At 42.3% G+C, this 21,041-nt stretch overlaps 1 protein-coding gene across 11 annotated transcripts in view; it reads left to right on the plus strand.

Annotated features, from left to right (window-relative positions):
• KAT7 (lysine acetyltransferase 7) overlaps positions 1 to 12,578 on the plus strand; it is a 53,452-nt gene extending 40,874 nt beyond the window's left edge. For 7 of the 11 annotated variants that reach the window (XM_089674498.1, XM_089674499.1, XM_089674500.1 and 4 more), the window contains 4 exons: positions 914 to 1,007; positions 5,502 to 5,648; positions 7,123 to 7,274; positions 8,641 to 12,578. In XM_089674498.1, the coding sequence (XP_089530624.1) occupies positions 914 to 1,007; positions 5,502 to 5,648; positions 7,123 to 7,274; positions 8,641 to 8,742 (495 nt within the window). In that variant the 3' untranslated portion in view covers positions 8,743 to 12,578. The remainder of the gene's footprint in view (positions 1 to 913; positions 1,008 to 5,501; positions 5,649 to 7,122; positions 7,275 to 8,640) is intronic. The other 4 variants (XM_089674496.1, XM_089674497.1, XM_089674503.1 and 1 more) reach the window with 1 other exon arrangement.
• Positions 12,579 to 21,041: the final 8,463 nt, after the last annotated feature.

Consider the following 21,041-nt stretch of genomic DNA (forward strand, 5'->3'; position numbering starts at 1 on the left):
ACATGTAGGGCACCCAATGTTAGAGGTGATTTATTTTTCCAAAGCAAATACACTTTTGCACGCTGGTACTGACTAGTACACCAATGTTTCTCTTCTCCCTCAGTTTTTCTCCATCACTGAGCTTTTGTGACCCCAGCACTGACGGAGAGGGGCAGGGGAGGGTCAAACTAGGATGCTGTGCAGGCAACTGACATCCTCCTCATCAATTGATGTCATTGGTTGCCAGGATGCCAGCGGCTAGAAGGTGGTAATGGTGCATAATGAAAACCGGTGGCTTTGTGTAACTAAAAGGCAGGCTTGTTCCACCCGCTGGCTTGTCTACATGTTTTGGGCAATATTTAGACCTTTTGCCAATTCACCCCTGAAGAAACTTCAGGGTGCCTGGGCACCCTGGTTGAGAGAGGCTGCTCTAGCCATGTGTGCATATTTTAAATCTTGGTTTGCGGGGGCAGGGGAGGATTTTTGTTTTCCCCGGAGTTGAGCTTTAACATCGTATTGTCAAGGTTCAGAGCACAGATACTGTAAATGTTGTCTTTTTTTGTTTTGTTCTTTTGTGGGGTTTTTTTTTTGTGTTTTGTACTGGACAGACAGCATATAGTCTCCAATCTGATTCCCCCTTTTTGGCTCCTACTGCCCGATTTTTGCTATTGCCAGCAAAAACCATTCCTTCATACATCCCGGTATGTTGAATGAAGTGAGAGGCTGCTCTACAGGATAAACTTGCTGCACTCTTTATGCTTTTATGGTTTGCTACAAAATTCCAGTGAACTTGGAGCTGATTGACAGTCCAGTATTTGTGAAATGAGTTACACTGATGTACAATGCATATCTTTTTGAATGCTTTCCTTTCTGATAATTGGTCATCTTACTTGCTGGTAGAATGACTTGTAACCAGATGTTCTTTTACTTGCAGGAGAAAAATTCATTTCTGAACTACAATGTGTCCTGTATCTTGACGATGCCACAGTACATGAGACAGGGTTATGGGAAGATGCTAATAGATTTCAGTAAGTCCTTTTGCTGCAATCTGTAGTCACTACCACAAAACTAGGTAGCATTGGTAAGCTTTGTATTTGCATCCTTTAGTACAAAGTAAGTAGTACAAATGTTGTGATTGATTTAATTAACTCTTACAATATAACAACGTTCATTTCAGTGGACAAGAGGTATTTATTACTGATGGTGTTCTAAAATCTAAACAAAACCATAGCAAGTTTAAAGCTTTATTGTCCTATGGGCTACAGCATGCCATCCCAATGTCCTATATGGCACAGGATATATTTTCATATTTTAAACAATCTGAGAACTACAGCCAGCTTCATTAACACAGTGACCAGTGCAGCACTACAATATTCAGTGAAAACCCAACATAAATTGATTTATATATAAAAAAAAAAAGTCCAATTTATCTTCATTAACCACTAGCCTACAGGGCACTTATACCCCCTTCCTGCCCAGGCCATTTTCCAGCTTTCAGCGCTGTCACACTTTTGAATGACAATTGTGCGGTCATGCAACACTGTACCCATATTTTTTAGACAGAGCTTTTCTTTTGGTGGTATTTAATCACCTCTGGGGATTTTTATTTTTTCTTAAACCAAAAACACAGAAAATTTTTGGGGAAAAAAAAAATGTTTTTTCTTAGTTTTTGTTATACAATTTTGTAAATAAGTGATTTTTCTCCTTCACTGATGTGCGCTAACGAGGCTGCAGTGATGGGCACTGATAGGCTGCACTGATAGATGGCACTGATGAGGAGGCACTGGTAGGTTGCACTGATGGGCATTGACAGGCATCACTGATGGGCACTGTTAGGCGGCACTGACACATGGCACTGTCAGGCATTGATGGGTGACATTGAAAGGCAGCTCAGATGGGCACTGATATGTGGCATTGATGTGGCACTGGCACGTGGCACTGATGAGCACTGACAGGTGGCACTTCTGGGGCCACACTGATAATCGGGGCACACTGATCATCAGTGCCCTGATGATCCGTGTACATGTCCCCTCCGCGGAAAGCCGATTACCGGCTCTCCTCTCGAGCTGTCAGCGTGACAGCTCGAGAGGAGAGAAATGCCGATAACCGGCATTTCCGTGTTTTACATGTGATCAGCTGTGATTGGACACAGCTGATAACATGACCGAGCCGACATCTTTGGCTCTTTCTGTGATCCGCTGTGTCCGCAGTGAGAATGGGAGGACATCATATGACATCCTATCAGAACGAGAGAACCACCTTGCGCCCGTCATTGTACTATAGGGCGGGCGGAAGGTGGTTAAAGTACTTCCATCCTGCTGCAAGAACCAAGTGTTTCAAGACTTGAGAGTGCAGAATTCCACCACCAGATGTCTGCTCACCTCCAGCAGTGTGACCTCACACAATATTATGTTTGGTCGGACTCTGAAGATCACCTTGATGGATTCCAGCTGTGGTTCACACCTTAGGTGGTCCATGTCTTCTACCTTCGCTCCATTGCGTTGCAGCGTCCACCAAATGCTGTCGAAATAGAACACTGCTGCCAATGTTGGATGGCTTTGCTGCTGTCAGACGCTGTAGTTCCACAGATTTCTGAATCAAGCAAATGATTAGATCTCGATTGCAGAGATCAATATGTGCTTGTGTAGGTGTGCCCTTGCACAAGACCCGCTGTGATCCACCATGCATTTCCTTGTACCATGAAGAGACACCGGTTGTCTCACCAGCACCCAACAAAGAACCATTTTATACCAATTGCTTTATTATAAAAGAAAAAAAAAGTGTGTGTGTGTATGTGTGTATATATATATATATATATATATATATATATATATATATATATATATATATATATATATATATATATATGTGTGTGTATATATATATTTGTATATGTGTGTGTGTATATATATATATATATATATATATATATATATATATATATATATATATATATATATATACACAGTTCCAAGAAAAAGTATGTGAACCCCTTGGGATTACGTGGAGTTTTGCATGAATTGGGCATAAAATGTGCTCTGAACGTCATCTAAGTCACAACAATAGAAGAACACAGTCTGCTGAACATAATACTACACAAACATTAGATGTTGCCATGGTTTAATTGCACATAACATGTAAACATTCACAGTGCAGGGAGGAAAAAGTATGTGAGGCCCTAGCTTAATGACTTCTCCCAGAGCTAATTGGAGCCAGGAATGAGCCAACCTTGACTCCAATCAGTGTGATGATATTGGATGTGTTGCTGACAGCTGTCCTGCCCTTAAAAAAACACACACCTGTTTTGGGTTTACTGGTTTCAAGAAGCACTGTCTGATGAGAACCATGCCTCGCAGAAAAGAGCTCTCAGAAGACCTACGATCAAGAATTGTTGACTTGCATGAAGCTGGAAAGGGTTACAAAAGTATCTCCAAAAGCCTTGATGTTCATGTGTCCACGGTAAGACAGACTGTCTACAAATGGAGAAAGTTTAGCACTGTTGCTACTCTCCCTAGGCATGGTCGTCCTGTAAAAATGACTGCAAGAGCACAGCGCAGAATGCTGCATGAGGTAAAGAAGAATCCCAGAGTGTCAGCTAAAGACCTACAGAAATCTCTGGCACATGCTAACATTTTTGTTGACACATCTACAATAAGGAAAACATGAAACAAGAATGGAGTACATGGGAGGACACCACGGAGGAAGCCATTGCTGTCCAAAAAGAATATTGCAGCACGTTTGAAGTTTGCAAAAGAGCACCTGGATGTTCCACAGCACTACTGGCAAAATATACTGTGGACAGATGAAACCAAGATTGAGTTGTTTGGGAAGAACACACAACACTATGTGTGGAGAAAAAAAGGCCCAGCACACCAACATCAAAACCTCATCCCCACTGTAAAACATGGCGGAGGGAGCATCATGGTTTGGGGCTGCTTTGCTGCCTCAGGGCCTGGACGGATTGTTGTCATTGATGGGAAAATGAATTCCAGAGTTTATCAAGACATTTTGCAGGAAAACGTACGACCATCTGTCTGCCAACTGAAGCTCCGCAGAGGATGGGTGATGCAACAGGACAATGACCCAAAGCATACAAGTAATTCAACAAAACAATGGCTGCAACAGCACAGAATACGCCTTCTGGAGTGGCCCAGTCAGAGTCCTGACCTCAACCCCATTGAAATGCTGTGGCATGACCTTAAGAGAGCGATTCACACCAGACATCCCAAGAATATTGCTACACTGAAACAGTTTTGTGAAGAGGAGTGGTCCAAAATTACTCCAGATCGTTGTGCAGGTCTGATCTGCAACTACAGGAAACGTTTGGTTGAGGTTATTGCTGCCAAAGGAGGGTCAACCAGTTTTTAAGTCCAAAGGTTCACATACTTTTTCCTCCCTGCACTGTGAATGTTTACATGTTATGTGCAATTAAACCGTGGCAACATCTAATGTTTGTGTAGTATTATGTTCAGCAGACTATGTTCTTCTATTGTTGTGACTTAGCACATTTTATGCCCAATTCATGCAAAACTCCACGTAATCCCAAGGGGTTCACATACTTTTTCTTGCAACTGTATATATATGTGTATATGTATATGTGTGTATATATATATATATATATATATTTTATTTCAGGTACTTGTATAGCGCCGTCAATTTTACACATATATATTGTACATTCACATCCATCCCTAGCCCTCAAGGGGTGTACAATCCAAGGTCCCTAACTTCCATTCATACATACACATATTGGGGTCAATTTAGACAGGAGCCAATTAACCTACCAGCATGTCTTTTGGAGTGTGGGAGGAAACCAGAGGAAACCCACGCAGGCACAGGGAGAACATGCAAACTCCAGGCAGGTGGTGCCATGGCTGGGATTCAAACAAACTACCCTAGTACTGCCAGGCAGAAATGCTAACCATTTAGCCACTGTGCTGAGAGAGATATATATATATATATATATATATATATATATATATATATATATATATATATAAATTTATTTTTTTCACAATTACACTGAGTTTTCAATAGGAGGAGGGTTATTGTCAGTGGCGTCCCTAGGCAGGTGCAGGGGGTGCGTGCCGCACGGGGTGACACCGGACCCGCTCCACAAAAAGGTTAGTTGTAAAGCAAGCCGACGATCCCCGCAGGATGGATCGGATCTGTGGATTGAGCATAATGGTTCAGAGTCCGATCCATTATGCTCAATCCGTAGATCCGATCCATTCTGCGGGGATAGTTAGAGGGGGCGTTACAGCATCGGGTGACACCAACCCTAGGGACGCCCCTGGTTATTGTTCTCCATAGAAGCGTGCAAGACTATATATTTATAGCCAGCTTCATACTTCACAGGCTTGGTTGCATGTAGGTGAATGATTGGCTTGATTCAGCAATAAGCGCATTAATTGCCTTTTTAGGTACAATACCTGAAAAAGGTAACTAGCCAAATTTACTGCTTGTCCTTTTTTTTTTTTTTTTAAGCGCTACAATGCATCCTTTTGTTTGGATCTCCTTAGGTTATCTGCTTTCCAAGGTGGAGGAGAAGGTGGGCTCCCCTGAGCGTCCCCTCTCTGACCTGGGCCTTATAAGCTACCGCAGTTACTGGAAGGAGGTCCTGCTACGCTATCTGCACACCTTCCAGGGCAAAGAGATTTCCATTAAAGGTAGGAATTGCTTGGGTGATACTGCATGACGTGGGCTGTTATTGCTAATAAAGCTAAATGATTTGAACTTTCTGCAACTGTATAAATGTCATATTGTGAGGAACCCTTGTAATTTTACTGTCAGTTTTGTTCATTTCCTTTTGTGGATATCTATTGTGTGGAATAAGGATGTTGAATCATGAGGGATAAGCATGCCCATCAATGTATCTTCAGAGGCTGCTTGTTATCTTTAACAACTTTTCGTTTTCTGGCCTCATACTAGAATTTTTTGGTTGTGTTTTTTGTTTTTTGGTTTTTTTTTTGCCACCAATTCCCAGTTTTGTATGCACTTTTCAAACCTGCAGCTTTCATTAAAATGCCTGGTAATCTTACTATAAAAGTCCATGTATATAGTTAGGTCCATATATATTTGGATACTGGCACAGTGTTTGATTTTTCAGGTATTTTCCAAAACATATTCCAGCTCCAGTTATATAATGGACATGGGCTGAAAGTGCACACTCAGGTTTAATTTGAGGGTATGGTTTAGGAATTACAGATCTTATATGGGGGGGGGGGGGGAGAAACTATAGTAGTTTATTATTATTATTATACAGTATTTATAAAGCGCCAATAGTTCACTCAGCGCTGTACATTACAAAGGGGGACAGAACATGTGACAGAACAATACCAATACAATGCAAAACATGAGGGGATCGAGGGCCCTGCTCTTTCGAGCTTACAATCTAGGAGGGAGGGATCAAAGAGCATCATTCAATCTGACTAAGGAGGTTCTAAAAAATCTACTCCAGTCTGGGCAGCAGAATGACAATCGGGAAGAAATCGCTAAAGTCTGGAGTGTAAAGGATAAGTTCACTGTTTTGAACATGTTATGGCCACATTTAGAATGTGACCTGTTCAGCCAGACCCCCCCCCCCCCCCCAAATCTTGTGGCAGCGAGCTAGGGATCTTCTCCCCGTACTCGCCACGATTGAAGCAGAGCATGTCCATGCGAGGCTTCTCCCACACTGCCACATCATTGATTCATAGATCCCTGTGGATCAATAAACAAGTACCGAGAGCCTCATTGAACTACCACGGCACTGTTGAGCACTGTGGTACTTCATTGATTCTTCCTGTCAGTGTAAAACTGCCTGTTTTGTACGAGCTGCCAGCTTACACTGACAGTTTGCAGGAGACCAGCTGATCGCTGGTGCAATGTTTTCCAAAGCCAAAACCAAAAATAGTAAATGCACTTTTTATTTTTTTTTATTTTTTTTTTCTAAATCTGCAAAAAAAATGTGCATTTATTATTTTTTGTTAAAAGTTGAACTTCTCTTTTAAATTGGCTACCTCGTTGATGAGATTATGAACAGGCTGTTTGCATTTCTTTTTTATATGTCCGAGGAAAGCGGAGCCTTTGTGTTGGTTAGCCTTGATGTTATGCATAAATTGTATCCAGTTTGTGTTTTAATTTTTCTTTTTTTCTTTTTAGGAAAAAAAAGTTTTACTGTGCTGACATCCCTGTTGTCTGTTGCAGAAATTAGCCAGGAAACGGCAGTGAATCCTGTGGACATTGTAAGCACTTTGCAGGCCTTACAGATGCTCAAATATTGGAAGGGAAAACACCTTGTACTAAAGAGACAGGTGAGGACCGTTGTGCAGATGTTCAATCCTTTATATCGTCATCACCATTTATTTAGCACAACCTTGCTGAAAATATATATATATTTTTTTTATTCTGGAGACACCCTTGAAGTGGTTTTCAGGTCTCAATGAAAGCAGTGGAATGCATTGCTTATTTGATATCCAATGCAGATCATTTTTTAAATATTTAGTGGCATGCCTAGCTTAAATACCCATTACAGGTCATTTTTTCATCACCACGCTGACAAAATTATTGCAGGTAATAAATATGAAATGAAACCATTAGTATGGCCACAAAAGGAACACATGAAACCGTAAGACCTGCTTTAAATGATGGTAGTGGGAAGACTGGGCCCCCTCAGATTGAAGGAGGGCAGATGAGAAAGGGCCTCCCTCTGATCATGGGTGGGTGACCACATATCTAGGAACCATGTGGTGGGAGACTTTCCAACTGAACAGACTACAATCTCATGCTGAACCACATTGGGACCTCTTGTGGAGTCCCATGTGGCTGCTCTAGAATTTCTCTGAAGCTTTGCATTTAAAGATCCTCAATGGCTACTCATACATTACCTGTACACATTCATCCAATGAATAAACAAACTTTTTCCAGTCAATACAACATCGGTATTGTCCATCTCTGACCCCCGGTTCATATATATGCGGGCCGCGTTTTGCACGAGAGCCCATTCATTTGCTGGTTCGTATCCCAACCATGGCACCACCTGCCTGAAGTTTGCATGTTCTCCCTGTGCCTGCGTGGGTTTCCTCCCACACGCCAAAGACATGCTGGTAGGTGAATTGGCTCCTGTCTAAATTGTCCCTAGTATGTGTATGTATGAATATGAGTTAAGGACCTTAGATTGTACACCCCTTGAGGGTTAGGGACTGATGTGAATGTACAATATATATGTAAAGCGCTGCATAAATTGACGGCGCTATATAAGTACCTGTAATAATTTGAATGGACGCCCGTGACACGCAGGGAAGAAGTTCCTGCACTTCTTTTGAAAACTCAGCCTGCACGGGATCCTCGGTTCCCAGTACAGTTGCTGGCGGCGTGCCATTAGAACTAATGGCACCCGCTCGCGGGTCCGCATTTCTCTGTGCGGGTGGTGCGGTTGCATTGATTTTCGTGCAGATCCGCAGCGGCACCACCTGCACAGATGTGAAGGTCTTTTGCACCCATGCATGGATTAGATGGTGATTAGCGTTCAATCGCTGTAGTTTTTGTTACCATTTGTTATTCGTTTTTACTTTCATGTCTTAGTCTTCATTGGATTGTTTCTCAAACAGAGGTATTAGATTTTTTTTTATGCAAAATATTATACAAGGCGTTCTACCATTTGTTTTCTGTTCCTTGCAGGATCTCATTGATGAATGGGCAGCAAAAGAAGCAAAAAGAAGTAACAGCAATAAGATAATGGATCCTAGCTGCCTAAAATGGACACCACCTAAAGGAACATGAACAGCATGATCTGTCCCACCCAAAAACTCAGCAGTCTCCTGTCACGTCTGTGTATTTCCGGCATGGACCAACACCTCTAACTACAGAAGCTTTATTTCCTCTTGGATGGCCTGTGATCCCCCATTTCTTCAGTTATAGCCACATCTTCATAAAAGTTCCCTCCTGCAATGTGACATAAACATTGACAGAAATACAAGCCCCATTCTCTGCCAAAAGCAGCATGGTGTGCTGGGTCTGTAGCTCTCCAACATTTAGAGTTCAGCTTTTAGTTTTATTTTTCTTATTTAAAGTGCTTTTTTTTTTTTTTTTTTTTTTTTTTTTTTTTTTTTTTTCACGAGTTGATCCCAATTTCAGTATCCTTGGGTGTAATAATCTTTTATCCATTAGTGAGTTTTCTAGAGTTTGAGGACATGTCAGTTTCCTAAATGTCTTGGCCATCAGTTGGTTTGATGCGAGACGTGAAATTATTTAGTATGGTTTCTGTCTACAGGGCTTCGACTTGCTTTATAAACTGCTGCCATGTCCTACGGTGTCCATTTTAGGACATACTTTCTTACATGTGTAGTCTTCCTTCTAATTTACCTCATCCTTTCTAGCAGAGCCACCACCTCCCTGCTACAAATGTTAAGAACCAGGTACCAGAATTTCTGTATTGTTACTTTTAGCCAGTGGTGTCCTAATTGGCATTGTAGGCAATGACTTGGCTGCCTGTAAACTTGGGTTAAGTGCCGCCATTTTGACTTTCTGATTGGGAATTCTGGAGGGGAAGTCTAGAGATCTCATACATGTTAGTATTGCTGGAGTTTGTATTGAGAACTGTGATCCCCAGCAACTGGGAAGGGGGTGAAAGGTCACCTTTACCATCTGAACTCTTTGAAACTGCTCAGATACAAATGTCCAGTTTGAGAGTGCAAGCAAGCAGCAGTTCAGAGGAAAGCTGTCATGGTATGTTAACCACTTCACGCTGGCGCCTCCCGGCCCTTTAAGGGTTCCAGAAGCTGGGAGGCGGGGATTAAGGTCATGTGACACACCGTCCCGATCGAAAGAGGAGATCGGGACCTTTCCGTGGGTACCGGACATGTGAGCTGGGAGCGTGCAGGGCGCGTGCTCTTGGCACATATGTCCTTTTTTAATAGAACGCAAATGTGCGGCTGCTCGGCGTCTAGGCCCAGACGCCGGGAGGCCGCACATTTGTGTGTGGCCGGCCTGAAGAGGTTAAGCTACACTTGTAGATTTTTGACTATTTCCAAGGAGTACAGGTACACCTTCAGTCCATGCTCCGTTTTTCAGGCAGGGGAGGTATGGCGAGGATGGCTTTGCTAGGAGTCACGTCAGAGTTAGACTGATACTAGAGTGGGATTGTCTAACGCTGAGACCACAGCTCTCAGATGAGGGGTAGCCTAAAAGGCCAAAAAAGAGTGTAAAAGAAAAATGTCAAAATTTGCTTAAAACCAGCCATACATGGGTTGATTTCTGAATGATTATTCATTCGAAATTTGGACCTAAGAATAATCGGCTGATTTTTCGCTCTTAGTGGAGCAATGGCACCGGCTGATTTTCGTGTTTCCTCCCCATTTCATTTATCGTGCATGCTGGAAAGTTTGTGAAAAACAACAGATTTTCTAAATCATTGGCAGCACCATTGGGTTACAGATGGTACGATGTCTTTGATCAAAAAATCGTTCGGATTTTGACCCATGTATGGCCTGCTTAATTGATGAACAATGTATTCCAAAAGTGATCTATCCTCTTGAGGGTAATTTAAATGGAACTAAGCATTACCACTGCTGCTATTATGGCACTAGTTGAGTCCACTGTCTTGTCTGGTGATCTTGCGATGGAAAACAAATCTTTTTGCATTAGAGGCCTCTTCTACCTGCCAGCACAATCATATTTATTTTGCGGTTCGACCATTCTGCTCTCCCTGTATCAGGTGCCGGGCGGACTGACCATTTGGAAACTTGGGCACTACCCTACTGATTACAAAAAATACTGGAGGACAGGAAGATGTGCAGTGCATGCTCCCCCCCCCCCAATTGTTTTTTAGGACTGTATAGGTATAATGGGTTTTTCAACATCAATTTGTAACCCTCCTCATAAAGGCATTCATTCCTTTTTGTCTGAAGTCCCCTGGTTTCCCACCTGACCCATGCAGGCATTAGGTGATCTTGGCCATCCTGCGATACGGGCTTTCGATCCAGTCATGATTGTATAACATTGGTTTCTGGGCATGTCTGCTGCATGTATGGGCCTTGTTGGGTCCAAATACAAAATACAGAGGAACATTCCCTGCAATAGAAGAGGTATTGGACTTCTGTGTTGGAATCACATATCTCTTTTCTTTCCCTTTGTTTCGCCGGACTCTTCTTTTAGCATTGAACACTTTCGTTTTAGGATCTCTGGCCCCCTAACCCCCCAACCCAGCAGCGCTGGAACAGCGGGTAAATAGGGAATGCGCTACTGGAGAGCGAAACTATCGCAGGAAACTCATTTGAAATTTTTTTTTTGGGGAAGACGACTGATAGGGGCCTGTAGTAGGAAAGCATGGAGAATGTCATTGCTGACCACTTCTGAAAATTAAATCCCTGGTTGTCATCCTGATCCAGTGACTTCAGGTGTTTATTCATTAACTAAACAGGTATGCAGAGTAGAAGTTTACTTTACTGCATGCTCTCTCCAGTTCCTTGACTTGACGTATTGAAGCCGGAGGCAGAATTTTCTGAGCAGGAGGTCAGCAGCAACATGCATTTGTCTTACTACAGGTTCCATTTTAAGTGACATCTGTGTCCTAACCTAGAAATTGGTATGATTTTATTATGCATGGTTGTTCAGTTCCGTTCTACCTACCCATCTGTAGTCCTGTGATAATCCTATTAACCTCTTTGCTCCGGCGCCTCCCGGCCCTTTAAGAGTTTCGGGAGGCGGGTGGGGTTTTAGGGTCATGTGACCGCCGTGTTTCGCCATCACATGATCAGAAAAGGTCCCAATCAAAAGGGGAGATTGGGACTTTTCCGTGAGTCACGGACACGTGCTGGGAGCACGCAGGGCGCGCGCTCTCAGCACATATGTATTTTCTAATTACACGCAAATATGCGTCCGCTCAGCGTCAAGGCACAGACGCCGAGACCGCATATTTGCGTGCGTTCGGCGTCAAGGGGTTAATAATTCCACTGTTGCCTGTGCCACTATTTAGAGAACATGGGCCTGCTTTTAGTTAAACTGGTACAGTTACCACTTTTTTTTGTCTTTGACCTTTTTCCTTTTTATTTACTACTTCTTCTGATGCGCTGCTGGTGGAGTAAACTAATTCAGATGCCTGTTGATTTTCAATTCACTAGGCCCACTAAAAGCCCATTAAACAGGCTACTCCTTTCTATTACCGTTTTGAGAAGGGCATTATTGAAAGCTTCATGACAGCAGCTGCCGCTTCCACACGTTGAATAGACCCATCAGTATGCGACCTTTTCAAGGACACAGTGCAATCCTATGGAAACTGTAGATTTTGTAGACCGTATTCTAAACCAGCTCTCAGCATATTTTACCATCGCTCGTGTCAAGTCTAGGTTAGTCTTGCTTAATAAGACCCAGTAAACCCGTTGTGTATGGCTTGCAGTTCTCCTGTCTATACATAGATCTCTCTCTGTGTGAGCTACAGTGCCCAGATGTAAATCGCACCTTAATCTGCATACAGGACAGGTTCTATATCTTGTACATAACACCGTCTGATTTCCATATGGTTAGCTGTGTGTGTCCCTAGACCTCCCCGAGTCCCTGTTATTTACAGTAATCCATGCATTGCAGTGGAAAAACAATAAAGTTGTTAGCATTGATAGCAACCAGTGCATTAAAAATACATGAGCTTCAAGCCGAGTAAATGTCGAGGCAATTTAATCTCCTGCCTCCCCAGTGTACCGGCACAATGTTTTGTTAACAAGATTATGGTTTTTAATTAGTTTCCTTTTTAGTCAACTGTTACTGATCCATCCCATTTTTAATCTTGTTTTTATTTTACTTTTTTATCCTTTTTTAATCTACACCACTTCCCATTTGTGTTTTTGCTGCTCTTGGTTATAGTTTTAGAAAGCATCTTCTGATGAACATGAGCAGTCTGTTCATTAAAGCGATCCTGCGCTTTGTCCTGGAATAGGAATGTAACCGATTTTGCTTTAATGCCCCCCCTTCTCCAGTAGAACATACCTTGTTTAATATACTACCCTACTGCTCCATTCAGCCATTGGGAGTGGAAATACTTCATGTATGTAGGGATGTGTGTAGAACACTCCTCACTCTATCATGTACAGCACTGGTGCTTAGTGATTTAGCCCTGTGTAAGCTCTAAAACCTGATTACTACACAGTACACTGTCAGCCATTGGTGAGGAGGATGGAATCCCTGTGTAAGTTCTAAATAGAGCTTACACAGGGATTCCATCCTCCTCACCAGTGGCTGACGGTGCACTGTGTAGTAATCTGCTTTCTCAAAAGTCAGTGCACTGTGTAGTAATCAGATTTTATGGTTTACTAGTCTGACTTTTGAGAAAGCAGATTACTACACAGTGCACCATCACCTCCTGGTGAGGAGGATGGAATCCCTGTGTAAGTTCTAAATAGAGCTTACACAGGGATTCCATCCTCCTCACCAATGGCTGACGGTGCACTGTGTCGTATTCATATTTTTATGGCTTACTAGTCTGACTTTTGTAAAAGCAAAATGTGATTTTGGCTGTTATACGTTGCTGACCATCACACAATATATTTTGCATTGGGTGGTACCTTCACTTAAAGCCCACCACGGAGTGGAAAAAAATCTAAAATTCTCCCTTGCGGTGTTGCTGCCCTTGCACTTACAGGGATTAAATGCTGGTTTATCTCTGGGGTACTGGAAAAAGCACTTTTACCTACCTGATCACCGCTCTTCTCTTGTGGACTGTCCATCGGTGTCCTTGTGTACAATGCAGGACTATGGTTTGTATTTGATGGAGGACATTAGACCACCAGAGCACAGGGGAGAAGTGGCTGAAGGTGCTGGTCTAGTAGGCCTAGAGGTAGCTTCTGCACGTACTCTAGCGTAGTGTTTTTCAGCCTTTTTTCAATCGAGGCGCCCTTTAGAATGGTGGCCGGTCCCGAGGCGCCCTTTAGAATGGTGGCCGGTCCCGAGGCGCCCTTTAGAATGGTGGCCGGTCCCGAGGCGCCCTTTAGAATGGTGGCCGGTCCCGAGGCGCCCTTTAGAATGGTGGCCGGTCCCGAGGCGCCCTTTAGAATGGTGGCCGGTCCCGAGGCGCCCTTTAGAATGGTGGCCGGTCCCGAGGAACCGCATTCTAAAATGTGAAAAACTATTCTAATTTGTTTTATATAACACAGCAACATCCACACATGTAGGACACCCAACATTAGAGGTGATTTTTTCTTCCAAAGCAAATACACTTTTGCACACTGCTGCTGACTAGTATTCCATTGTTTTTCCTCTCCTTCAGTTTTTCTCCATCACTGATCTAACGCGACCCCCAGCACAGATGGAGAGGGGCAGGAGAGGGTCAAACTAGGATGCTATGCAGGCAGCGGACATCCTCATCAACTGATGATGCCATTGGTTGTCAGGACACCCGACAGCAAGAAGGTCATAAATGGCACACAGTGAAAACCTGTGGCTTTGTGTAACTAAAAGACAGGCTTGTTCCGCCCGCTGACTTGTATACAAGTTTTGGGCAATTTCTAGACATTTTTCCATGGCAACCCTGAAGAAGCCTTAAGGCACCCCAGGGTGCCTGGGCACCCTGGTTGAGAGAGGCTGATCTAGCCATACGTGTGCATATTTTAACTCTTACTTTGCAGGGGAGGAGTTTTGTTTTCCCCGGAGTTGAGCTTTAACATTGTATTGTCAAGGTTCAGAGCACATATACTGTAAATGTTATATGGTTTTTTTTTTTTTTTGTACTGGACAGGCAGCATTGAGCTTTGTGATCAGAAGAATGGTTTATGTTGCCCATAGCCTCCAATCTGATTCCCCCTTTGTGGCTCCTACTGCCCGGTTTGCTATTGCCAGCAAAAACCATTCCCTCAAACATCCCGGTATTATGAAGTGATTCGTTTTTTTGCACAGTGACCTTTTTGTAGACTCAGATGAATTTTGTCATTATACAAGTGGAAATAATTTAATTTCAGCAGCCGGTATACTTTTTCCTATACTAAATAGTTCCTTATCGTTTGAAGAGGTAGCACTATGTTACTTTTTTCTTTTTTTTAATATACCACTTGTGCCATGTAACTAGAATAAAAAAAAAATAGCAGCTGTATATAAGCGATGTGTTCTATTACAGATCTCGGAAATTCAGTTAGTCGCCGTGATACTATATAAGTAACCAATGTTCCATCGTCTGTTAAGCCCTTACCCCTCCTTAGCTGAGTATTTAATACCATTGGTTTCCAGTAGGGGGTGCAGTTTGTCAAGTTTGTGATTTTTATCTAGTACATTTTCAAGACTGATCTACTTCATGAATTTTAAAGAACAGCAGCGCCATCTGGTAGGAATTTTGAGGTATTACATGCGTATCACAGCACTTGGCCTGTTAAATGATTTATCAGCGCCTTGTGGAATCCCCGCTGATCTCCGTAATATTTATAATGTACAGAGGAACACTATTATAAGTATCCTTTTTGATTAAAGGATCCCGAAAAGGTAATTTTTTTATATAAAAAGGATTCCTGTGTAAAGTACAGGTTGCTGTATACAAGGTTTTATTTTGTGTGGACAGGGTATTTTTTTGGCAAGAAGCTGACTCGTGTATATTAAGGACACAGTGAAAGTACATTATGTGAATATTCTATGAATGTTTGACAGCTGTTTTTAAAGGAGTCAACTTGTATTTTTAATGTTAGTGGCCCTTTAATTGCTTTACTTAATTGACAGGATGCCTTTACAACATCAATGTATTTTTTTATGTTCCGCTTCCATCCATATTGTGTTTTTGGTGTGGTAAATTACTGCTGTTACCGATGCTGTACTTTGCCTTGCATTCCATGGAGCAAACACAAACACTTTTTTTTTTTTTATTTTATTTTTTTTTTTTAGTTCCATTAAATATATTTATGTGACGCCGGTATTAGGATGCTGCAGTGAACTGTTCACATTTCAAAAGTAAATGACTCCCAGACAAGGACTTCTCAAAGAGCCCCTGTGGTTTACAACGTGGCCAGGAGACTGCACCCTTCACCCCTTATCTGCCAGAAGCGGGAACAGTCCTGTTACTTAGAGCAAAGATCTTACATGTGCAGCTTTGCAGATTATTTGCACTGGATAAACATATTTTATTTATGTTTTCTGCTGTAGGCTGTTATGTGACTCACTTTATGTTAATATCAGAACAGTATCTTGCCTACTCAATAAAGCATGTACTCTTCTTTCAGTGGAATGGTTGGTGGGTTTTTTGTTTTTTTTTAATGTGAATATAATTCTCTTAAAAGAAAATACCATGAGGACCGCGCATACATTAAGTGCATTGAATTTGACAATACAGGAGTAATATTGCTTCACATATATACAAAGTGAGTAATTGGTAACATTCAGTCCCAATATGGAAAAATATATACAATTAATTACTCACTTTGTATATATTTTTCCATATTGGGACTGAATGTTACCAAAGTGGGTAATCAATTGGTAACATTCAGTCCCAATATGGAAAAATAAAGTGCCCATGTGTTGAATACTAATTGGTGCAAAAAAAAAAGACAGGTGCTCCTCTGTGCTCAATCGGTGCCCCACATGGGGACACACTCACCGTTCTCTATCTCTAGGTTGGTCTTAAGCGCCTGGCCCAATGCGTGATGGTAAGAATGGCACCAATATTCATTTCTGGGAATCATGCGATCTGGCTGATGGTAACCAATAGGATGATGACCAGTGTGGGTATAAATGACAGCGTAGTTTCAAAAGAGCCTTTTTACATTTTCTGCTCTCCTCCCAGGCAGTAAACCAAGTTTCAGCATGTGAACAGAAACTAAAGCAAACATCCCATAGTGTAAAACCCCCAAAAAATTTTAATGATGGGGAGAAACTGGTCGAGGTGTGATGATGCAACTTCTGCCCTCTGGAACGCATGCTGGGTTGTGGTGGCCATCTTGGTTCCTATTCACAGGCGGCAAGGCTGAATACACAGAGTGCCAGGTTATGGGCACTTTGATGGAGAGAAATAAGAATAAAACTCACAAGCAAAGTGCCCATAACCTGGCACTCGGTGTATTCAGCCTTGCCGCCTGTGAATAGGAACCAAGATGGCTGCCGCGTCCCAGCATGAGTTCCAAAGGGCGGAAATGACGTCAGCGGAAGTTGCGTCATCAAACCTCAACCTTTAAAACCATTAAAAAAAAAAAAATTTAAAAGGATGGGGAGAAAGATCAAGGTTTGATGACGCAACTTCCACTGACGTCATTTGCGCCCTTTGGAGCTCATGCTGGGACGTGGCAGCCATCTTGGTTCCTATTCACAGGCGGCAAGGCTGAATACACAGAGTGCCAGGTTATGGGCACTTTAATGATGGAGAGAAATAAGAATAAAACTCACAAGCAAAGTGCCCATAACCTGGCACTCTGTGTATTCAGCCTTGCCGCCTGTGAATAGGAAGCAAGATGGCCGCCGTGTCCCAGCATGAGTTCCAAAGGGCGGAAATGACGTCAGTGGAAGTTGCGTCATCAAACCTCAACCTTTCTCCCCATCCTTTTTTTTTTTTTTTTTTTTTTTTTTTTTTTTTAAATGGTTTTACACTATGGGATGTGTGCTTTTGTTTCTGTTCACATGCAGAAACTTGGTTTACTGCCTGGGAGGAGAGCAAAAAGTTTAAAAAGACTCTTGAAACTACACTGGTCATCATCCTATTGGTTACACATCAGCCAGAGCGCATGATTCCCAGGAATGAATATTGGTGCCATTCTTGCCATCATGCATTGGGCTAGTTCCTAACCAGGCGCTTAAGACCAACCTAGAGATAGGTGGTCCATGGCTAAATAGGTGCACAGATGCGGGGCACAGAGGAGCAACTGTCAATTTTTTTTATGAAGTTCACCAATTAGTATTTAACACCCGGGCACTTTATTTTTCTGTATTTGGACTGAATGTTACAAATATTCACTTTGCATATGTGAAGCAATATTCCTGTATTGTCAAATTTAATTAACTTTAATTTATGTGCGGTTCACATAGTATTTTGTTTGATAAATATATGTTTTTGTGTTATTGGTTCACAAATTAGGACTGCAGCAAAGTTGCATGATTATCTATTCCTAAGCATAACAGCACTATATCTTATTATCTTTAAAAGGAATAGGATTGTGTGCATATTTGTTCCCTGATTGGGACTAAAAACGTGGTGTGTGTATATTTAAAAAAAAAAAAAAAAAAAAAAATGACCCTGCAACCAGTTGGATCACGGGTGCCATACCAGGCTCCTGAAGACTTTCTCCAGCTCTCCCTTTATCAAGGTATGGACTTTCAGTTAGATACACTTCACTTGTGTGTCATTCAGAACGACAAGTGTGTTGGCAGGTGGGGCTTGTAGTGGTTTTCATTTGCAGATCTCTGAAGGCTCTCCTCTACATTGTTACTGGAGCTTCTCCTCTTTGCAGCTCTTTGGTTGTCCTCAGCCTGGCTTTTTGGAGTGGACATTGTGGGGCAAGCCTGGGAGTGACCTTCAGGCACTGACTTCCACGTAGAGTCCTTCCCAGATTCCATTTTAGCTTTCCAGAGTTGCTGGCATTGCCTTGGTGCCCTGTCTTGGATCTCAAATCTTAGGAATTCATCATAAAATCAACCAAACCTGTTGCTGCTTCTCTTTACCAGGGTGGCTGTACCCTATTACAGAGATTCAATCTATTTGTTCTATCATTGAACGGAAACAAAATCCCAAACTTTGGGTTGTCACCGTGACTGGAGTAAATGGAAAATCTTCCAATGGGGACACTAGTTCTGGTGACTACCAGGGATTCTGTCACTTTGGAGAGATTTCCTTTCACTTTCTGTTTTGGCTATGAGACAGAAAGCAAAAATCTCCCCAATGGGGCATGGCAAATATAATCTGATGGGTTTTAATAGGGATGCGCAGGTACCATTTTTTTTTTTTCTTCTTCTTTTCAATTGGCAGGTACAAGTACCGATAATTTTTAGGTCAAGTACTTTCCAATACCGATTTACCAATACTTTGCGAATGCGAGTCCTGGCCAAATCACATGAGGTTTCCCCACTGATTCTGTGTGAGCCCAGGCTTGTCATAGCCTGAGTCCACACAGGATCTGTGTGGGGAAACCTTCCTGCAGGCATCCCATGCGGAGTGTCAGTGGTAAGAGAGGAGAGAACACAGTGGGGGATTTCTAATCCCTTGCCGCTTTCTTTCCTCTTCTTGCAGCAATAGTTAGGGCTAGAGGAATTTTGATTAGTCAGCAGCACCATCACTCTGATGGTGCTAACCAATCAGATGCTGTCTAGCCTGAACTGTCATCACTGCAAGGAGAGGAGAGAAAACCGCTTCACAGGTCTGGGGATTTGAAATCCCTGCAGCTTTCTCTTCTCTCCTTGCAACAATGACCGTACGGGTTAGATGTATGTCTGATTGGTCAGTAACGTTCATGTGACTGTGCTGACAAATCAAGTCTAGCCCGAACTGTCATCGCTGCAAGGAGAGTAAAGAAACGGTGCTGCTGACCAATCAAAAGCCCTCTAGCCCTGTCATTGATGCAAGAAGGGGACTGAGACTCAGTCCACTCTTACCACTGAGACTCGACATGGGATGCCTGCATGGTGGTTTCCCGCACTGGTCCTGTGTGAACTTGGCCTATGACAAGCCTGGGCTCACAAAGGAGCAGAGGGGAAACCTGCATGCAATTTGGACAGGAATCCAAAAGTATCTGTTAAGGCAGGGGTGGGCAACTGTGGCCCTCCAACTGTTGTAGAACTAAAAGTCCCATGAGGCATTGCAAAACTGACCGTTACAAGCATGACTCCCAAAGGCAGGGGCATGATGGGACTTGCAGTTCACCAATAGCTGGAGGGCCACAGTTGCCCACCCCTGTGTTAAGGTATCGGTAGTATTTTCATGAGTACGCATGAAAATACTCAATATTTGCCCATCCCTAGTTTTAATCCTCTGCCTCTAAATAGAGAGAAAAAAAAATGCCTTTAGTACCGGGTGCCTGAGACAGGCATGGTGGGTGCCACCGAGTAAAGGGAAGGGAGCCAAAGCGACATCTGTTCCCTCTGCTCCCTTTCTTCCTACAAGGTTGTGGCTGACTGGATGGAATGTAATCATTAAAGAGAACCTGTCACCAAAAAGAAAAAAAAAAAATCCTTACATAGGGGACTTTATATCCCCTAATGTGATGGAGAAAAAAAAAGTTAGAATTCTAAAAAATAGTTACACCCAACCAACTAAAATCGGGGGGATTTGAGGTGGTTGGGTGTAACTATTTTTTAGAATTCTGACTTTTTAGAAATAAAAAATAAAATTTTAAGCCTGCCTACCCCCCCATATGCCTGTGTTGGGGGTGCCTAAGCATGACAGTATTGACGGCATTACATTTGTTACATATTGCCACGCATGCCAGACTGAGAGCCATAATTCTAACACCAGAGCACCTGAGTACCGCTGTATTGATGACCTGTGCGCTCTATAAAGTGCTGCCTATGGAAAATATAAGGAACTGAAGTTTGTTGCCATTTTAAGAGCGCATGCAACTTTACGGTTTGACATGTTGGGTGTATAGTTATTAGGTGCAACCTCATTTTTTATAATTTATAAATTTAATTAATTTGTGTGCCCTAAAATTTGTATTTTTTTTTTATATATATAAAACTAAACTCTTGTTTCCTAAACCATTGCGCTATTGTCCTGTATTATACACATTTCTATTGAACTATAGCACACATCCCTGCTGAGTAATGGAGAACAGGAAACAGGAAGGTGATCTCAAACAGATATAACAAGGTTTCCATTGGTATATTTTACAAACCACAATGGAGAAAATCAGAGAAGATAATACTCATGGTTTACATACTTTACTATGATGCAGTGTCCAATATTAACCAGCAAGTGGTGCTCTGCTCTCCTTTTCAATTTGTCATGTATTCAATGTTTATCTGCATACAGACCTAAAGATGAACAGAAATAAAAAAAAAAAGTGTAAGCTGTAAAAGCTAAAATAAATCTAAAATCTGTCCCAGTCCTAGTTTTCCTTTGTCCCATACACACAATAATAGTATAAAACTGCACTTAAAATGTCAAAAACCCAAAAGTAAACAATTGCAGCTTACCAATT

Source organism: Staurois parvus, unplaced genomic scaffold, assembly GCF_062004578.1.
Source record: "Staurois parvus isolate SC_StPar_1 unplaced genomic scaffold, SC_StPar_1.0 ptg000151l, whole genome shotgun sequence".
Taxonomy (NCBI): Eukaryota; Metazoa; Chordata; class Amphibia; order Anura; family Ranidae; genus Staurois; species Staurois parvus.